General features: G+C 22.7%; 1 protein-coding gene across 1 annotated transcript in view; it reads right to left on the minus strand.

The window, feature by feature from the left end:
• Window positions 1-3,769: 3,769 nt before the first annotated feature.
• LOC117172917 (lipase 3-like) overlaps window positions 3,770-22,260 on the minus strand; it is a 37,211-nt gene continuing 18,720 nt past the window's right edge. Inside the window, exons 4-7 of the mRNA XM_033361210.1 lie at window positions 20,906-21,152; window positions 16,431-16,680; window positions 8,839-8,981; window positions 3,770-4,510 (exon numbers count right to left, since the gene is read on the minus strand). Coding sequence (XP_033217101.1) covers window positions 4,361-4,510; window positions 8,839-8,981; window positions 16,431-16,680; window positions 20,906-21,152 — 790 coding nt within the window. The 3' untranslated portion in view covers window positions 3,770-4,360. The remainder of the gene's footprint in view (window positions 4,511-8,838; window positions 8,982-16,430; window positions 16,681-20,905; window positions 21,153-22,260) is intronic.

Below are 22,260 nucleotides of genomic sequence, written 5' to 3' on the forward strand. Positions count from 1 at the left end.
TGTGGATTAACTACTGTTGGGTAGGCGAACATATTCCCAGAATTTAGAGACAATCGAAAAACATGACTTTTTGAGTTGGGGCAGTTGAGGAATAATGTCCCAAACGTGTTTTCATTTATTTTTTTATTTTTACAACGAATAGTTGAATTTTCAACGAATGAAGATCAATTTTAAACCAAAAATAAAATATTTTAAATTTTGAACCAAAAAGATGAATCGTCGAACAGAAAGATTAGTTTTCTACTAGAAAGACAAATTTTTAACAAAATATTTAAATTTTCAACCAAAGAGCGTAAATTTTCAACAACAACAAAATACATTTTCAACAACAAAAACAAAATATCAACCAAAAATGGGATAGTACAATTTTCAATTTAAAAAATTTATTTTCATTATGACAAAAGGAATTTTCAACAAAATAGGTAAGCCGTAAACCAAAGAAATCAATGTCCAAACAAAAATAATAATATTCTATCACATATTTAAGTTTTTAATTAAAAATATTAATTAGTAACCAAAAATAGAATAGCTAAATTTTCAGTAAGGGATGAAATAGTGTAAAAAAGGAAGTTTTAACAAATTATTTGAATTTTTAACTAAACAAGTGAATTTTCAAACAAATTTTTAACAAAAAAAAAACGATTTTTGTACTAAAAAAAAACATTTTCAACCAAAAATAATCGAATTTTCAACCATATACTTTAACTTACAACTAAAAAAGAAAAATTTTAACCAAAAAAAATGAAGAGTTCAATTTTCACTGGAAAAAAACTAAGTTTCAACATACTATTGTAATTTTCAATCCAACAAATGATATTTCAAACAAATATTCTTTTTTGTCTAAAAGATGACATAATTTTCAACGAAAAAATGCATTTTCAACCAAAAAACATACATTTTCAACAAAAAAAGGAATAGTTAAATTTGCGCTGAAAAAAATAATTTTTAAAGAAAAAAACGAAGTTTCAACAAAACTTTTAATTTTCAACCAAACAAATAAATTGGCAGACAAATAATTTTTTACAAAAAATTTCCTACTAGAAAATGAATTTTCAACAAAAAATACGAACATTTTTTCAACATAATAGTTCATTGTTCAACGAGAGAAGTGAATTGTTAACCAAAAAAGATAAATTAAAATGAAAAATGGAATAGTTAAATATTCAGATTAAAAAATTAATTTTTGATAAAAGAGATAAACGTTTAACCAAAAATGGAATAGTTAAATATTTTCTGTGAAGAAATAATTTTTAATAAAAAAAAAGGTTTAACAATATTTCAAATGTATGGAAATTTCAAAATGGCAACTATGTTTTTTTAAAATTATCCGATTCTTATGAAACTCATTGCGGGTTCTTTTTAGTCAAAGATTCCTAATATTTTATACCAAATTGAAAATGGTAGATCCAAAATGGCGCCATAATTAAGAAAATTATGCAATTTGTGTAAAAATAATTTCTCGATCATTTTTTGAGTTCAGCAATTATAAATACTGTTTGAAAAATTCAAAATGGTAGATCTAAAATGGCGGTCGAAATTTTCGAACCTATGTGATTTGTGTACAATTCATGATTAAAAGTCATTTTTTTAAAACACATGTTCCAAATATCGCATTCAAAATTCAAAATGGCGGGCCAACATTTAAAAAAATTAACAGATTCTAATGAAACTTTATTATTTTTTTTCGAGTTAGGTACCAAATAATGTATGCAAAATTAAAAATGGCGTCATAATTGAATTAAGCGATTTGTGTAAACATAATTTCTCAATCATTTTTTGAGTCAACAATTATAAATACTGTTTTAAAAATTCAAAATGGCGGAACAAACATTTTAAAAATAATCCAATTTTTATTAAACACATTTTAGGGTTTTTAAAATGTAAGATTCCTAATATTTTATACAAAATTCAAAATGGTAGATTCAAAATAGCGTGCGAGATTTTTGAACCTATGCCATTTGTGTAAAACTTATTATTAAATGTATTATTTTTTTAACACTAATTTCAAATATTGCATTCAAAATTCAAATTGGGCAGATCCAAAATGGCGCTATAATTAAAAAACTTATGCGATTTGTGTAAAAATAATTTCTCGATCATTTTTGGAGTTCGATAATTATAAATACTGTTTGAAAAATTCAAAATGGTAGATCTAAAATGGCGGTCGAAATTTTCGAACCTATGTGATTTGTGTACAATTCATGATTAAAAGTCGTTTTTTTAAACACATGTTCCTAATATCGCATTCAAAATGGCGGGCCAACATTTAAAAAAATTTTCAGATTCTAATGAAACTTTGTTATTTTTTTTCGAGTCAGGTACCAAATAATGTATGCAAAATTAAAAATGGCGTCATAATTGAATTAAGCGATTTGTGTAAACATAATTTCTCAATCATTTTTTGAGTCAACAATTATAAATACTGTTTTAAAAATTCAAAATGGCGGAACAAACATTTTAAAAATAATCCAATTTTTATTAAACACATTTTAGGGTTTTTTTAAATGTGAGATTCCTAATATTTTATACAAAATTCAAAATGGTAGATCCAAAATGGCGATCGAAATTCAAATTGGCGGACCAATCATTAAAAAATTATCAGATTCTAATCAAACTCACTTTGTGGTTGTTTTTCGAGTCAGATAAAAAATAATGTAGGGAAAATTCAAAATAGCAGATCCAAAATGGCGCCATAATTTAAAAAATTATGCAATTTTTGTAAAAATAATTTCTCGATCATTTTTTGAGTTCAACAATTATAAATACTGTTTGAAAAATTCAAAATGGTAGATCTAAAATGGCGGTCGAAATTTTCGAACCTATGTGATTTGTGTAAAATTCATGCTTAAAAGTCCTTTTTTTAAAACACATGTTCCAAATATCGCATTCAAAATTCAAAATGGCGGGCCAACATTTAAAAAAATTATCAGATTCTAATAAAACTTTATTATTTTTTTTTCGAGTCAGGTACCAAATAATGTATGCAAAATTAAAAATGGTGTCATAATTGAATTAAGCGATTTGTGTAAACATAATTTCTGAATCATTTTTTGAGTCAACAATTATAAATACTGTTTTAAAAATTCAAAATGGCGGAACAAACATTTTAAAAATAATCCAATTTTTATTAAATACATTTTAGGGGTTTTAAAATGTAAGATTCCTAATATTTTATACAAAATTCAAAATGGTAGATCCAAAATGGCGATCGAAATTCAAATTGGCGGGCCAATCATTAAAAAATTATCAGATTCTAATCAAACTCACTTTGTGGTTATTTTTCGAGTCATGTACCAAATAATGCATGCAAAATTCAAAATGGCAGATCCAAAATGGCGCTACAATTAAAAAAATTATGCGATTTCTGTAAAAATAATTTCTAAATAGGGTTTTAACACAAAAATTCCAAATATCGCATTAAAAATAAAAAATGGTGGATCACTAGTTTAAAAAAATTCCCGGATTTTTATTAAACTCATTTTCTGGGATTTTGTTTTGAGTCAAAGTTCCCAAATATTCTATGGAAAATTCAAAATTTCTCATAAATGTTTTCTCACAATATTTGGAATCTGTAGTGACTCAAAAAACGTAAAAAAATGTTATTCTTATTTAAAAAAAGGTTTGATGCCATTTTGAATCCATCAATTTTATTTTTCAATCCAATAATTTTTTTTCGTTGCTACTTTGAATTTTGGATGCCATTTTTGGAATCTGTGACTAAACAAAAAAATCGCCAGACTCTAAAAAAGCTGAAATAAGAACTCATAAATTTGTCTAAAACTTTTTTTAATAAAGTCGATATAAATAAATATAATAAAATATTCGCTGCAGTTTAGACAAAATGCATTATAACATAATCTTATTTTCTAAGCACTCACTTTCTTCCTCTTTTATAATACAGGTTCTAAAGAAGAAACTCGATTTTGAGTTAAAATACAAATATAAAAAATCAGAAGCTCGACCATTGTTCTACACACGTATCCATTCTCACACAAACACACACACACTCATGTAGACACATACTTTGTCTCATTTTTTGTTCACTGCCAAATTTAAAATACTCTATTTCTTTTAAAGAAAATTAATTTTAATAAAAGAATACAAAAATAAAATAACTAAATAGAGATTTTTAATTGACGATTTTTTTTTTTTTATGCAATCTTTCCCTTCTTTTTAATCTCAATGGCTGGATTACATTTTTCATTTAAAAAAAGAAAACTAGAAAATCGGTGAATTAAACACCGATCAGTGGCAGCCTTAAAATGTTTATAGAGTTTTTTTTGTTTGTTTGTTTGTGGATTTTCCTTGACATTTTTCTTAACAATGTCCTCATTTCCTATTGGCGGATTTTCGAATCGAGTTACGCATCTTGCAGCGCCTTGACAACGTGATTGTAGAGCAGAGGCTTCGAGTCCCTTCCCCAGAGATAATCGATGTGATTAAATTTGTTGTACTCGATTTTGTGAAACAACACGACGTTCGGAAGCTTATCGACGAGTTTTTTTACGTCCTAAAAAAAGAATTTTTCCTTGATAAAATTTGTAAATTAAAATAAAATTTTTTAATTTAAATTAAATTGTCATATATTGAAAAAGATATTTGCAGAAGGGTGGTTTAAAAATGCATTGCAAAAAATTTCAACTACAAGAGATAAGCCAAAAAAAAAAAAAAAATTCAACAAAAGAATTGAATTTCCCACGAAAAAAAAAGATATATTTTTAACCAAGAAAATTACTTCTCCACTAAATAGACGATTTTTGAACTAAAAACATGAGTTTTCAACGAAAAAAAGATATGGTTTCAACTATGAAAATTAATTCTCTACCAAATAGTTGATTTTTCAACTAGAAAAGATAAATTATCAACTAAAAAGTGAAAAGTTAAATTTTCAATTTAAAAATAATTGACAACCATAAACGGAAAGAATTTTTATCCATGCAGATAAATTTTTTTTCAAGGAAGATTAATTGATCACAAAATACTTGAATTTTCAACCAAGCACATGAATTTTCAATTTAAAAAATTAACTTACAAACAAAAAAGAAACGAATTTTAATTAATATAATTAAATTTTCGAATTTTCGAAAGACGAATTTTTAACAAAAGAAATGAATTTTCAAATCAAAAAGTTGAATTTTCAACTTTTTTTCTCTCAAACAAGATTAATTGTTCACAAAATACTAGAATTTTCAACCAAAAACATGAATTTATAACAAAAGAATTGAATTTCCAAAAAAAAGATAGATTTTCAACCAAGAAAATTAATTCTCTACCAAAAGACGAATTTTAAATAAAATAAGTGAATTTTCTAACCAATTAGTTGAATTTTCAATTTAAAAAATTAACTTAACAACCCAAAAAGAAAGGAATTTGAATTAATATAATTAAATTTTCGTCGAAATACATTAATCTGTCAAAAATACTTGAATTTTCAATAAAAGAATTCAATTTTCATCGACAGAAAGATATATTTTCAACCAAGAAAATTTATTCTCCGCCGAAAAGACAAATTTTTAACAAAATACAAGAATTTTCAACTAAAACAGACAAATGATCCATTAAACAGTGAGAACTTGAATTGTCAAATAAAAAAATTATCTTATAACCAAAAAAAGAAAGGTATTTTCAACAATATAGATCAATTTTCATCCAAAATAGATTAATTTTTCACGAAATTAAAAAAAATTAATGAATTTTCAACGAAAAAAAGATATAGTTTCAACTATGAAAATTAATTCTCTACCAAAAAGAATATTTTTTTTACAAAAGAAATGAATTTTCAAACCAAAAAGTTGAATTTTCAACTTTTTTTCTCTCAAAAAAGATTAATTGTTCACAAAATACTTAAATTTTCAACTAAAAACATGAATTTATAACAAAAGAATTAATTTCCACAAAAAAAAAGATATATTTTCAACCAAGAAAATTAATTCTCTACCAAAAGACGAATTTTAAATAAAATAAGTGAATTTTCTAACCAATTAGTTGAATTTTCAATTTAAAAAATTAACTTAACAGCCCAAAAAGAAAGGAATTTGAATTAATATAATTAAATTTTCGTCGAAATACATTAATTTGTCAAAAATACTTGAATTTTCAACCAAAAACAAGAATTTTCAATAAAAGAATTTAATTTTCATCGACAGAAAGATATATTTTCAACCAAGAAAATTTATTCTCCACCAAAAAGACGAATTTTTAACAAAATATATGAATTTTCAACTAAAAAAGATAAATTATCAACTAAAAAGTGAACAGTTAAATTTTAAATTTAAGAAAATATTAATTTACAACCAAAGAAAAGAAATGAATTTTAATTAATATACATAAATTTTCGTCAAAATAGATTAATTTTTCACAAAATACTGAAATTTTCAACAAAAAATAAGAATTTTCTAAAAAAGAATTGAATTTCGAACGGAAAAAAAAGATATATTTTCAACCAAGAATATTAATTATCTACCAGAAAAAAAAAACGAATTTTTAACAAAATACATGAATTTTAAAACCAATTATTTGAATTTTCAACTAAAAAAGATAAATTATCAACTAATAAGTGAACAGTTAAATTTTCCATTGAAAAAAATTAATTTAAAACCAAAAAAGGAAAGAATTTTCATCAATGTAGATAAATTTTTTTTCAAACAAGATTAATTTTTCACAAAATACTTTAATTCTCAACAAAAGAATTGAATTTCCAACAAAAAATATATATATTTTCAAATAAGAAAATTAATTATCTACCAAAAGACAAATTTTAAATAAAATACGTGAATTTTCAACTGCAAAAGATAAATAATCATTTAAACAGTGAGTACTTGAATTTTCAATTTAAAAAATTAACTTACAACTAAAAAAGAAAGGAATTTTAATTAATATAATTAAATTTTCGTCGAAATACATTAATTTCTCAAAAAATACTTGAATTTTTAATCAAAAAAAAAGAATTTTTAATAAAAAAATTCAATTTGCATCGAAAGAAAGATATATTTTCAACCAAGAAAATTAAATCTCTACCAAAACGTAGAATTTTTAACAAAATATTTAAATTTTCAAGCACAAACATGAGTTTCAAACAAGGAAGATATATTTTCTACCAAAAAAGACGAACTTTCAACAACATACACGAATTTTTGACAAAAAAAAAAAAAAAAAATATCAGTCAAAAATGGAATGTTTAAGGTTTTCAAAAAATTAGGTAAAAAAATACTTTAAAGCCATTTAGATTAAATCCATTTATTATAATGCCATTTGAAGTAATACAAAATAACCAACAAAATTTATAATTTTTAACTTTTATGAATTATTTGGCGTTCAAATATTCACATTCAATTCCAAAAATATAAATCGATATTATTATTTTTAATGCTCTAAATTAAATAATCAATCAATGAACTTGACAAAAATTTCAATTATATTATTATACACATTTTAGCAAAAAAAGAATTTTCAGCCACGACTTTTCTATAAAATAGTTGATTTTTTAACCAAATAGTTGAATTTTCAACCTACAATGATGAATTCTTAACCAAAAATACGAGTTTTCAACTAACAAGATTAATTTTCTACCAATAAAGACGATTTTTCAACTAAAAAATATAATTTCTCTACCAAAATAATTAAATTTTCAACAAAACAGTTGAATTTTCAACTAAAAAATATCAATTTTCAACAAAAAATGCAAAAGTTAAACTCTCAGTAAAAAAATAATATAAAAAGACGACGAATTTTCCAGAAAATATTTGAATTTTCGGAAAAAAAGATATTCCTTTAGAAAAATTGATTTTTCAATTCGGAAACTTGAATTATCAAATAAAAGATGAATTCTCAACAGAAAATGCAATAGTATTTCAACCAATATAAAAGAACACGAATTTTCAATAAAATAGTTTAATTCTCAATCCAAAAGACTAGTTTTCAATCAAAAAGATTAATTTCCTACCAAAAAAGATGAATTTTCAAATAAATAGTCGCATTTTCAATTAAAAAATATACATTTTCAACCAAACATGGAAAAGTTCAATTTTCAGTAAACATTTTTTTAACAAGTTAGTCAAAATTGTTATTTCAATAAATTTATAAAAAATAAAACTTTATTTGAATTTTATAAAATATTCTTTTGTTTTGTTTTTCTTTAATTTAATTGATTTTTTTATGAAAATCTAACTTCATAAATATCGATTTCAGAAACAAATTTCAACCCAGAAGTGGAATTTTTCAACCAAAAGACGAATTTCAAATAAATAAAAATTTTCCATTCAAGAAAAAAAAAGTTTATTTAAATTCAATTTTAAATTCGAAAAGTTATATTTTCAGTTAAAAAATTTAATTTCAAACAAAACAAACGAATTTGTTTAAAACTGAAATTTTAAACCACGGAGATGAACCTACAACTAAAAAAATGAATTTTTAACAGAGTGAATTTTAAAAATTTTTAACCAAAGTAGTCGAATCTTTAATTACTCAAAATAAATTTTCAACCAAAAACGAAATAGCTACATTTTCAGAAAAAAATTAATTAAAAAAAAAAAGAGTTTTTAAGAAAGTATTAAGCGTTCAATAAAGTTATAATTCTTTTAAACAAAAACGAATAAATTCATAACGAGTAAATACAATAGTAGATATTTCTACGAAAAAAATTGAATATACAGTTTTTTTTCTTCAATTTTTAGGATTACTTTTCATCGAAATTGTTAAATTACAACCAAATTATAAAATTTTTGAGTGCGCCCATTCATTGCAGCTTATTCAGAAATTTCTGGTGATTTATGACTGTTTCTCAAATAAAATCGTCTAAACTGCAATCTGTTAAGCTCTGAAAAAAATTCTTCAACTTACCGTTGGATGTGTGAGGTAATCATTCTCACTATAAAAAACGGAAATCGGAACTTTCACTTTTCCCAAATCGTACGGCGAAGGCTCAGTCGATCCATACCGTCTTAGATTTTCTGTGGGTCCATGATCGAATTTACGAAAGCCGCCTGAAACCAACAAATTATGTAAATTAAATAAATTTTGAAAGGAATTAAACATTTTCGACTTCCAAGGTAAAATATAGAATGCAAATTTTTTTTTAATTATTGCATTTTAAATAAAATAAGAAACATACATTTGCAATAAAAAATGTTACTTTTATACAAAAAGTTCCACTTTAAATCCAAAAGGATGAATTTTCTCTCCGAAAAAATGAAAATCCAATTAAACATTTCAAATCGTAAAAAGAAAAAAAAAAGATGATTTTTAAGAAAATAGTTGAATTCTTAAGAAAAGAATGAAAAATTGAACCAAATAGTATAGTTTTTAATAAAAAAAAAAGGATGAACTCTGAACCAAAAATATAATAGTAGACTTTAAAAAAATTTAACAAAAAATTTAACAGTGACCAAAAATTATGATTTTAAGATTTTGAATTGTCAACAAATTAATGGAATTTTCATCCGAATAGTAGAATTTTTATTCAAACGAGGTGAATTTTGGGCCAAAAATATGATAGTAAGCTTCTAGATTAAAAATAATTAATTTTGAACCATAAAATCTACCAAAAAAGATTGCTTTTCTACCAAAAGATAAATTTTCCACAGCAAAATGACGAATTTTCTATCCAAAAAGACAAATTTATAACAAAAAAGTTGAATTTTCTAAAAACAAAAATATGATTGTCAAAAACATAATTGAATTTTCAACAAACTAATTAGATGTTCAAGCTAATAGTAAAAATTTTAAACAAAAATATAATAGTAAATTTTTTAATGAAAAAATTACCAAAAGAGGAGTTTTCATTCCAAAATGGATGAATTTTGTATATAAAAAGACAAATCAAATAAATTTAGAAGAAAACAGTTGAATTTTGGAAGAGAAAGGATGAAGTTTCTATCCAAATTTTAAATTTTCAACAAACTAATTAAATTTTTATCCAAATCATAGAATTTTTAACCAAAAGAAATAAAGGACCAATTTTCTATGAATAATTCTGAACAAAAAATATAAACTTTGAATACAGATTCACGAGATTAGAAATTATTCAATTTTTACTGTTCTCAATTGAAATAGTACCATTTTTTTAGTAACTTTGTTTTTCAACTAAAAAATATAAATTTAGAACAAAAAATAGAAAAATTGAATCTTAAAAAAAATTGATAGTAGAAAAATTAATTTTCAACAAAAACAAACTTTACCAAAAAAATAGTCAAATTTTGAACTACCAAAAACACGAATTTTCTGTAAAACAGTCGAATTTCCAACACGAAAATGCGAATTTTCAATTAAAAAAAAAAAAAAAACGATTTTCCCTACAAATAGTTTAATTTTTCACCCACATAAATAAATTTGCAACCAAGTAGATGAATTTTCAAGAAGGACCTTCAATTTTTAACAAACAAAAAATCAATTTTCAACCAAATTTAACCAAACAAATTAATTTTCAACAAAATCGTTGAATTTTCGTCTAAAGTCAAGAATCCTCAAACATAAAAATAAATTTTCAATCAAAGAAAAGAATTTTCTTCAAAAATAGTTTAATTTTTAATTTGAAAAAATGAACTTTTAACCAATATGTTTAATTTTTAACAAAATTGTTCAAATTCCTACCAAGTAGATGATTTTTTCTACAAAAAGTTGAATTTTGAACGAAAAACATGCATTTTCGACCAAGATAAATCTTTGACCGAAAAAGACGAATTTCCAACAAAATACATGAATTTGTAACTAAAAAAGATCAATTTTTAACAAAAATTGAAATAGTTAAATTTTGAAAAAAGGTGTATTTACAACACATTTTTTCTATAAAAAAAAGTGAACTAGAAAATCCATTTTTTAGCAAAAACGGAATAGCTACATTTTTAATAAAAAAATTAATTTTTAACACGCATGAAACGAATTTTTAACCAATTTTGATACATTTTTTTACCAAAGAAATTAATTTTTATCTACAATGATTCATCTTCAAGGAAAAAGATTAAATGTCTGATAACCAAAGAAATGAGATTTCAACCACAAAGATGAAATTTTTTACCAAAACTGAATCAATATTATATATATATATCAATTTTTAAACAAAAATTTTTAATTTCAATTGAATTTTCAACCTAGTAGTTATATTTTCTGCCAAATAGGTGAATTTTGTAACAAAAAGACCAATTTTCAATAAAACAGATACATTTTTAGCAAAAAATAGAATAGTTTAATTTTCAGTTAAATTTTGAATACAAAAAGGGAAATTTTTCAACTCAAATGATGAATAATCAACCAAAAATAATGAATTTTGAACAAATAGTTCTACTTCAATGGTTGAATTTTGAAACAAAAAATATTTTTCAGTTGCAATTCAAGATTAGCGAAAATCTGGAAAATTTAATCAAATAGTTATATTAGAAGAGAAAATTCTTAAAAATAAAATTTTAATATAAAAACAAAATAATTGAATACATTTGTGAAAAATTTTTCCAAAAAATGCGGTAGATGGAACATTATAGAAAATTCGAATCAAATTCAAATAATCGAATTTAATTCTACAGTTTATCTGGAAATACTTGACAATGAATTTTTATGATTTTGAAACATTAGAAAAATATTAAAGACGGTGTCAGATTATTATCGCAAATATTTTTCACGGTTAATTAAATTTAAAAAAATCAATCTCTAAAGCTAAAAATTTGTCCATTTAAAGTAATAAAAACTAAGCTACAAATTAAAGAAGTCAAACTTCCGGGTTTAAACCGGGTTTAAACTTTTAAAACTGAACAATTTTAAATAAAATGCAGTTAAACTGCCGAATTAAATTTTTTTTAACTTTGATAAATTATAGAGTTCGAAAATTCAGATTCAGTTATAAAATGGAACGATTATATTTTTTTATAAACTGAAAACTTCTTAAATTAAAATTCAGATTATTTTTATTTCAAATAGTTTTAAAATCCTTAAAATTTTATTTCAAAATCTTGAAATATCTACATGTTGTTTTACATTTTTTCAAATTTTAAATTATTTTAAAAATTTGCTCCGAACTTTTAAAAATCTTTTTAAATAATTAGGATTTTTTCAACATTTTTTTTTAATCCTGACAAATTTCTTAAAATCATCCACATTCATTTTTTATAATTTTGTAAATATTTATCAACCTTTTTAAATATTCTCTTAAATTCAATTTTTCGAAATAAAAAATCACTTTCCATTTTCCTCGTAAATGCTTTTTACTCTTCTAAAGTATTTGCACCGAAATTTTGATAAAGATAGCCAGATTATCTTGGTACACGAAGATACTACTTTTAAATTAATTAAAATCACTTAAAATTTTTCATTAATTTTGAATTTGTCAAAATTTCTAAATATCTCTTCAAGTCATTCAAATTTTTTCTTAGAATAATATTTATAAATCAAGATTCAACAATTTGACTTGAAAAATAAATTTTTTAATACAACAATTAAATTTGTAACGTTCAAAGTTTACTTTGTTCTTTAGTTTTGAATCTTTACTTTATAATTACTGATTTTAAATGAAAAGTCATATATTTATAAATATTAGGGAATTGTTCTACTTGATAAAAAATTCCAAATTTAATGGTTTAACAACGAAATAAATTATTTTGATGTTATTTTTAATTCAGAGTTCATAATTGATTGCGAATCATCTTGTAAAATCAATTATTGTTCACTTATTAATTCTTAAAAGTACAGTTCAATTTTAAAAATAATTAATTTATATTCACAGCCGATCTACTTGAAATGCTTTTCAACAAAAATCTTCGAATTTAACCGCTTCTAATTTTTAATTGTTTAAGTCTCAAAAACTGCATTTTAAAATTCATTAAATTAAAATGTACGCTTAAGAATTAAAAATCTAAAATCCGAGTGGTCATTTACAACATTCCAAAGATAACAAATGACCTAATTATTTTAAAAAATTGTTGCAATCAAAGTTAGACAGATTTTTTCCCCTAAAAATTTGTAAAATACCCGCGTAAAAAAATTAATTCACTGTCATAAGGAAACTCAGGGTGGCCGTTTTAATCGACAAAATAAATTTCCGGTATTTTCCCGGTTTGAAAACATTTTTCACGGAGAATGAAATTTAAAAAATGGAACACTAAAGCTAAAAAAAATTCTACTTGAGGTAATAAAAACTCAGCTGCAAATGACAACACTCAAAGTGGAACGGTTAAATCTTGAACTTTTAAATTTGAAATTTAAAAGTTTTTAATTTAAAAATTTTGTATCACGTAATAAAAATTGAACAATTTTTAACTGAACACTTCTTAAATTAGAAATTCAATTATTTTCTTTTTGAATAGTTTAAACGTCCTTGGAAAGCTTCAAAATTTTATTTCAAAATCTTGAGAAATCTAGAAGCTGTTTAAAATTTGTTTTAAAATTGAAATTATTTTGGATTTTTTTTCAAAACTTCTAAATATCAGTCAAAATTAATTGAATTTTTTCTACAATTTTCAGAAAATCCTGCATATTTTAGAATTTTTTTTTATAGATTGATCTATAAATAACAATTGAACATTTATTATTTTTAGGTGAAATTTGAGTAATTTTAAGAGATATGTAAAAATTTTGAAAAGATTGAAACTTAATGTAAAACTTGAAATGATAGCCTAATATAAAAGAAAATGTAGATTTTCCCAGATTATCAACAAAAAAAATCAGATTCTTTTGAAAAATTGTGAAAGGCTTCAAAATAATAAAAACCTTTTTTTTTAAGATTTCTAGGAAAAGTAAAAATAACTTTTCATTTTGAAAAATTATTTTAAGAGAATATTTAAAAAGTTTTTCAAAGATTTGAACAAAATTGTCAAAAAAGATTCTAGAAGATTTTAAGAAAATTTTTAATTTAAAATTATCTTGGGTTTTTTTCCAGAACTTTTAAATATATGCCCAAATGAATTAATCTTTTCCACACTTTTCAGAAAATCCTGCAAGTTTTAAAAAATGTCTTTAAAATTTGGATGCATAAATAACATTTTCTTATAAAAACATTTTTTTTAAGATTTCTAGGAAAATTAAAAATAACTTTTCATTTTGAAAAATTATTATAAGAGACTATTGAAAAAGTTTTTCAAAGATTTGAACGAAATTTTCAAAAAAGATTCTAGAAGATTTTAAGAAAAATTTCTAAAATTTGCATAATAATTTTTTATCTTTTTGAAACTATTAAATATCTCTTAAAATTATTGAAATTTTTCTACAAATATTCATTTGTAAATTACACATCAAAATTTAAACATTTCACTTACAAATAAAGCATTTTTCGAAATTTTAAAGATTCCAGGTTTTCTATGTCAAACAATTCAGTTAAAGATTCTTTACTATTAAACATTTGGTTTCAATTTAATTATTTTAATTAAAAATTCAAATATTGCTAAATATTCAATAATTAATCTTCTTTTTAAATAAAAATTTCAAATTGAATGGGTTAAAAATTGAATATTTAGACTGAAACAATATTTAAAATTTCAAAAAAATCCTTCAATTAAAAATATATTATTATGAAGTTATTTTTAAGTTGAAAATAGTTATATTAAATTCATTTTAAATTTAAAATTATTTTGGATTTTTTTTTAAAACTTCTAAATATCTGTCCAAATGAATTGAACTTTTTCTACACTTTTCAGAAAATCCTGCAAGTTTAAGAAAAATTTTTTACAATTTGGATGTATAAATAACATTTTCTTATAAAAACATTTTTTTAAGATTTCTAGGAAAATGAAAAATAACTTTTCATTTTGAAAAATTATTATAAGAGACTATTGAAAAAGTTTTTCAAAGATTTAAAAGAAATTTTCAAAAAAGATTCTAGAAGATTTTAAGAAAAATTTCTAAAATTTGCATAATAATTTTTTATCTTTTTGAAACTACTAAATATCTCTTAAAATTACTGAAATTTTTTCTACAAATGTTCATTTGTAAATTATACATCAAAATTTAAAAATTCTTTACTTTTAAACATTTTGTTTTAATTTACTTGTCTTAGATAAAAATTCAAACATTGCTAAATATTCAATAATTAATCTTTTTTTTTTTTAATTAAAAATTGCAAATTGAATGGGTTAAAAATGGAATATTTTCGACTGAAATAATATTAACAATTTTTTAAATCATTTAATTAAGAATATATTATTATGAAGCTATTTTTAAGTTAAAAATAGTTGATAAACTTTCAGTCACACGTTCACATTTATTTAATGACTAAGACTTTCAAATTGAAACCGTTAAAATCAGAAAATTCTTAAATTTTGAAATGGTTTAAAATCGTTTTTTTTAATCGTTCGTCTTTATTCATTGAATAAAAATATTTTTTATCCAAAATTTTCAACATCAAAAGGCTTTTATTTTGTTATTTTTCAAGTCTTTAAGAAAGCATTTAAAAATTCTTTAAATTAAAAATTGAAGCTGAGAAATAAAAATTTTAAATGTAAAATTTTTAGTTCAATATTAATCTTTTTGTTCGAAAATTTATCCTTTTAGTTAATTAAATTATCTATTGAATTAAAAATTCAACTTTTGTATTGAAGATTAAGGAGAAATTTTTTAAAATTTATATTTTTTTGTTTAAAATTGAACTATTTTGTTGAAAATTTTTCATTATCGGTTGAAAATTAATTTTTTAACAGAAAACTTACTATTTCACTTTTGGCTTAAAATATAAAACTTACCTTATTTTTAGTTATAAATTCGACTGGAAAAAATTAAATTTTTTTGTTTGAATATTCATCATAAAAGTAGAACATTAATTTTTTCGTTGAAAATGAATTTTCTTAACTGAAAATGTAATTATTCTGCTTTCAGATGAAAATTTATCTGTTTTAGTTACAAATACATGTATTTTGTTAAAAAATATTTTTTTTTGTGGAACAAAAATGTTCTTGGTAGAAAACTTATCTATTTGGTTAAAAGTATTTTTTTTTTAAATTGAAGCTTTATCATTTTAATTGAAAGTTTAGTTTTTTGCTTGAAAACTTATATAATGTGTTTAAAAATTATTTTTCGTTTTTTATCAAAAAATTTTCAACATCAAATACTTTTATTTCTTACTTGTTCAAGTCATTAAGAAAGCATTTAAAAATTCTTCAAATTGAAAACGCAAGCTAAGAAATAAAAATTTCAAATCGAAAGTTTTTAAAGTAAAAAAAAAAAATCTTAAATTACCCATTGTAAGCTAAATAATAGCATAATTGAAAAACATAAAAAATTCAACGAGTTATTTAAAAATTTTTGAAATCGAACGTGGATATATTTTTCTTCAACGAATTTGTAAAATTCCCGGCAAAAAAAATTCACTTTCATTTCCCGGTTCTTAAATTATATAAGATTTCCTGTAAAATTTATTTTAAAAAATATATTTTCAAAGAAAATAAACCGACTATTTTTTTTTCTAAACAAAAAAAAAAAAAAGACAAAAGAAAAGATAATCAGAAAGAAAAAGATCCTACCTGACAAAATAAGCTGGCTATAATGAATGATTTGCTTGACCGATGCGCCAGCCGGAAAGTGTCCAAAGATAAGAGGTAACATCGACTTATCAAGTTGATTGCTTCCGAATCCGGCGACAAGGTACATCCAGAAGGTGCAGCAGCTCTTGGAAAAGGTGTCAGGACTGTTACGAATGAACGTGCCCAAGGCACGAGCTTGTAACCTATTACGGGGAAACCATTGGTGTATGTTGCAGTAAATTGAGCCCCACTGAAATCAACTCTTTGTAAATGCGCTGTCAATTTATATATTACTAAAAAAAAAAAGCTGAAATAGTAAACTGCATCCACAGACTTGACAGCGAAAAATTTTCGCAAATGGGGAAATAAATTATTCAACAACAAAATTATTGTAATATAATATAACATAATATTATTATAAACTTTTAGAAAAAATATTTAAATTTTAAAAATAGTTAAATTAAACAAAAAAGAAAAATTTGTAGCAAAATATAGAAGTCTGTAAGCAAAGTTTCAAACCAATAAATATGAATTCAATAAACAAGTTAATTTTCTAACAAATTGTCAAATTTTTAAGTCAAGAAGACGATTTTTTTTACTAAAGCAGAACATTTTTAACCCGGAGACATTAATTTTAAGCAAAAAAAAAAAAAAAGGAAATTTTCTAACAGTTGAATTTTGAAACCAAAAAGATACATCTTCAACGAAACAGTTCTGGTTACCTAACAAAAAAAAATATTTCAAATTTTGACGAAAAAAAAATTGAATTTCTAATAAAGTAATTCAACTTTCAACCAATTATCCTTGAACTTCAACCTAATACTTGAATTTTCAATCGAATAGTTGAATTTTCAAAAAAAAAACTTCAATTTTCGACGAACAACTGAATAATTCAATCTTCAGTTAAAAATATTAATATTCGACCAAAAAGAGATAAATTTTCAAAGAAAAATTTAATAGTTGATATTTCAAACAAAAAAGTTTTTTTTAATAACATCAGTTAAATTGAAACGAAAAAGGCGAATTTTGAAGAAAATTTTGTTTTTTTTGAAAAAGTCGAATACTTTCCACTGCTTTCTTAAGGCTTAATTTTTCTGGTTAAAGATTCATCGTTTTATTTTAAAATTCATCGCCTTGGTTGAAAACAAACCTATTTGGTTAAAAGTTCGTCTTTTTTTTTATTAAATTCAACTGTTTTTTACTTAAGATTAAAATATGTTTTCGACAAATTTGTTGAATTTTCAACAAAATAATTAACTTTAACAAAGTAATATAAATTTTAAACAAAAATGACAAATTTTAAACGAAAAATGTAATAGTTTTGAAATGTCCAATCCAAAAAGACGAAGTTTCAACTAAACATTTGAATTTTCAACCAAAAAGAATGAATTTAACAAAATTAATTTTCAACTACAAATATCAGTAATAAAAAAAAAATGGAATAGCTAGATTACCCAACAACGAAAAATAGTTCAATTTTCAACCAAAGAGATGAATTTTTAACTAAAAAATTTAACTATTTGGACCGAAAATTTAATAATTCAATTTTAATTTTAAAATATTAATATTTAACCAAAAAATATGGATTTTCAAAAAAATAGTTTGATTTTCAACATTTTTGTTGATTTTTTCTTGAAAATTCGACTGCTTAGTCAAAAGTTGAACTAATTTGTTAAAAATTAATTTTTCTAGTTAAATATTTATAATTTTAGTTTACAATTCATTGATCTCGTTGAAAATAAACCTATTTTGTTGAAAATTCGTCATTTTTAATGGAATACAACTGTTTTTTATTTTAAATAAACATATTTTTAATACAAATATTTTTGAATTTTTAACTAAAAACAAATCCATATTCAATCACAAAAAAGCGAATTTTTAACACAATCGTTTTTAAACCAAAGATGTGAATTTTCACACGAAATAAAAAAACTTTAACAAAAAAAAAAAGAGATTTTTTAATAATGCGGTTCAACTTTCACAAAAATTAGTTGAATTATCATTAAAAAAAAAGATTTTTCTTATAAAACCACCAGTTGAATTTAACAGAAGAAGACGAAATTTGAATAAAATCGGTCAATTTTCAACCAGAAACGTTTTTTAACCAAATTAATTAATTTTCAGCCAGAAAAAAAAACTAATTTTCAACAAAATAGTTTGCATTTTTAAAAAATCCGTTCAACATTCCATCATTTATCGTTGAATTTTCAAACAAAAAATACGAATTCCCAATAAAAAAAGTTAATTTGATAAATAATTGTTGAATTTTCAAGTCAAGAAGATGAACTTTGTAATTGAATTTTTAATCCGAACACTTTTAAAGAATAAAATCATTTTATACGAAAAACGCAGAATTTTTTTAACAAAAAACGTGAATTTTTAACGAAATAAATAAATTTTCAATTTAAAAATACAAATTTATATCCAAATTGTTACATTTTTAACTAAAAAAAGGTCAATTTTCCGCCCAAACTCGAACGGTTAGATTATCATTTGAAAAAATTAACTTTCAACCATACTGATGAATTTTTAACTAGAATTTCAACAAAAACACGAATTTTCCACAAATTACATGAATTAAAAAATATGTATTTTAATTTTTAAATAAAAATATCAATTTTCAACCAAACAGCTAAATTTTCATAAAAAAAGAATAAAATTTCAACCAAAAATAGAATAGCTGAGTTTTGCGCTAAAAATATAATTATTAACAATAACAAAAAACGGATTTCCAGAAATTTAGTTAAATTTTCTACTGGAAAAGTTGAATTTTTAGTTGAAAAATTGATTTTCAAGAAAGTAGTTAAATTTTAAAAAGATGAATTTTCAATTAAAATGAAGAATCTTCTAACATATTAATTTTTAACAAAAAAGTTAATTTTTCAACCAAGTAAATTTAGTTTTGACGAGATTATTAATTTTCAAAGAAAAAAATCATGTTTTACGAAAAAAAGTCGACTTTTTAACAAAATAAAAGAATGTTTCACGAAATAAGTGAATTTTTAATTTAAAAGGAGAAACTTACATAAAAATTTTTACATTTTGAGCCAGAAAAGGTCAACTTTCTAACTAAAATGGAAGGGTTTTTTCAGTTGAAAAAATTAACTTTCAATCGAACTGATAAATTTTCAACAGGAAGTTGAATTTTAACCCAAACAGATAAAATTTTAAACAAAAATAGAATAGTCGGATTTTCCTCAAAATTTTCATTCTTAACCAAAAAATCGGATTTTCAGAAAAATAGTAAAATTTCCGGTAAAAAAATCCTGTTAATCCAATGAAAAACAATGTTTTAAATGAAATATCTCATTTTTCAATCAAATAAATAAATTTTTAATTAAAATGATGAATCTTCAATAAAAAAATTAATTTTTAACAAAAGAGTTTATTTTTCAACCAAATAAATTTATTTCAAACATCACAGATGAATTTTCAACCAAAAAGAATATTTTGAAACAAGGAGATTAATTTTCAAAGAAATAAAAATCATTGTCTACGAAAAAAGTCGATTTTTTTACAAAATACATGAATTTTTAATAAAATAAATCAAGCTTTAATTTTAAAAATGACAAATTCACATCCAAATTGTTAAATTTTGAACTAGAAAAGGACAATTTTCCATGGAAAATAAAACGGTTAAATTCTTAGTTGAAAACATTAACTAATGCATTTACAACCAATAAGATTTATTTTCTAAAAAAAAGACGAATTTTCCACAAATTACATGATATTTTTAACCAAATAGTTGAATTTTCATCCAAAAAAGATAAAATTTCAACCAAACATAGAATAGGTCTATTTTCCGCTAAAAATTTAATTCCTAAAGAAAAGAAATATCAGATCTTCATAAAAATCGTTAAATTTTCTAATGAAATATTAAAATTTTTAGTTAAAAAAATTAATTTTCAACAAAGTAGTTACATTAAAAAAAAAAAGATGAATTTTCAATTAAAATGACGAATCTTTTCAACAACAAAATTAATTTCTAAAAAAAGAGCTTTAAAAGAAATTAGTAATTTTATACCCATAATTATTTTTATAAAAATATAAGCTGAAGTTTAAAATGACCTAAAAAATGATCATTTTCCTTTTTAAATTTAGGCTTTAAAACCAAAATTTTAATAAAAAAAATGTCAATTCCCAACAAACAATGTAAAAAAAATGTATATTACAATTCAGAAATATTTCCCCTATGAAATACTACCCCTATTTGGAACTCCTTTTTTCGAAATCCCAGTTTTAATTAATTAAAAAAATTCTCGTTCCATGTCAAAAATTTCCTTGAAACTGTAGATAAAGTAGAAATCACTTATCTAAATTGACAAAAATTCTTAGAATAATCAAAACTTGAATTTTTCTACGATTCAGAAGTAAATTCCCGGTTCCTATGTAGTTTACTATGTGCGCTTTTTCAGTTTTTTTTTTTTTTTTTTTTTTTCAATTGTAATTAAAGAGAATGAGAGTCGGGTACGCACCTCCATCACACTGTAGAATCGCACAACAAGTTTGAGGAGTGGACTTTTTTGATTTGCTAGAAAGGCGATCGGTGCGAGACTTATCATCGACCTGACTTTGGCATTGTACTCTGGTTTCTCACTTACCATCGCATAAAACGAGGTAGTGCCTTGGCTGTAGCCTATGTAATGCAAACTCGATTGTTTCGTTTTCTCCAAAATGTAGTCTATCATCGCCGGAACGTCGTAGAGTGCTATCTCGTGAAAGCTGAAAGAAATTGCCCATCAAATTATCGGCAAATTATCGACGCACATTGCTCCAGTCTCGGCCAAACTGAATTCAATTCATTCATCTTTTTTTCGGCCCGAAAAACTTGACGTTTTCAAAATTACCTCTTTTATTTTTGCCACATCTTGTGCCATTTTCAAAATCGAATCTTTGATAAATGTAATCAAATAATCAAATTGGCGAATAATAAAATTGCCGAAAAATAAAAATACCAATTTGGAAAATTTCCAAATAATAAAATACACCAATAATAAAATTCGCCAATAATAAAATTGCCGAAAAATAAAAATACCGATTTGGAAAATTCCCGAATAATAAATTTTCAGAATTATAAAATTCCCGAATTGGAATATTCCCGAATAATAAAATTTACGAAAGTTTATAATATTACCGAATTCGAAAATATATTTTATTGATTAAAAATACAACAGTAAGATATTAGTTTCAAAAATTATTTTTAATATTTAAAATTCCAAGCTTATTTTTTGAATTAAAAAAAGCAATAATTATAAATAAAATATTTCTAGGTAACGCATGTTTTTTTAATGTTCACAGTATTTGAAAAAATACAAAAAGCGTTCGCAAAAATAAAATTTTAAATTAATATATATATAAATTTAAATTTCGAGTCTGTTTGAAAAACGTTACAAGGTACGTAGAAAATTTAACGAGATTTTTGTTCCAAGCGCACGTTTTCAAAAATAGGGAAGGCGATACAAAAATTTGATTCTACATTGTAAGAAAAAATAATGACTCACATTTTGACTTTTTTTTTAAATGTGCATAGAATTTGAAAAAAATACAAAAAGCGTTAGCAAAAATGTAATTTAAAATTTTAAATTAATAAATATACATATATTTATTTATTAAAAATTTTAAATTACATTTTTGCGAAAGCTTTTTTAATTTTTAATTTTTTAAAAATTTTATGCACATATAAAAAAAACGTAAAAATGTAAGGAATAATTTTTTCTTTGAAAGAAGAATTAAATTTTGTTTCACCTACCAAATTTGTAAAAACGTGCGCTTGGAAGAAACAAAATTATCCCTAAATTGTCTCTGTACCTTACAAAGATTTTCAAATAAA

The sequence above is a fragment of the Belonocnema kinseyi genome, chromosome 5 (genome assembly GCF_010883055.1).
Source record: "Belonocnema kinseyi isolate 2016_QV_RU_SX_M_011 chromosome 5, B_treatae_v1, whole genome shotgun sequence".
NCBI lineage: Eukaryota > Metazoa > Arthropoda > Insecta > Hymenoptera > Cynipidae > Belonocnema > Belonocnema kinseyi.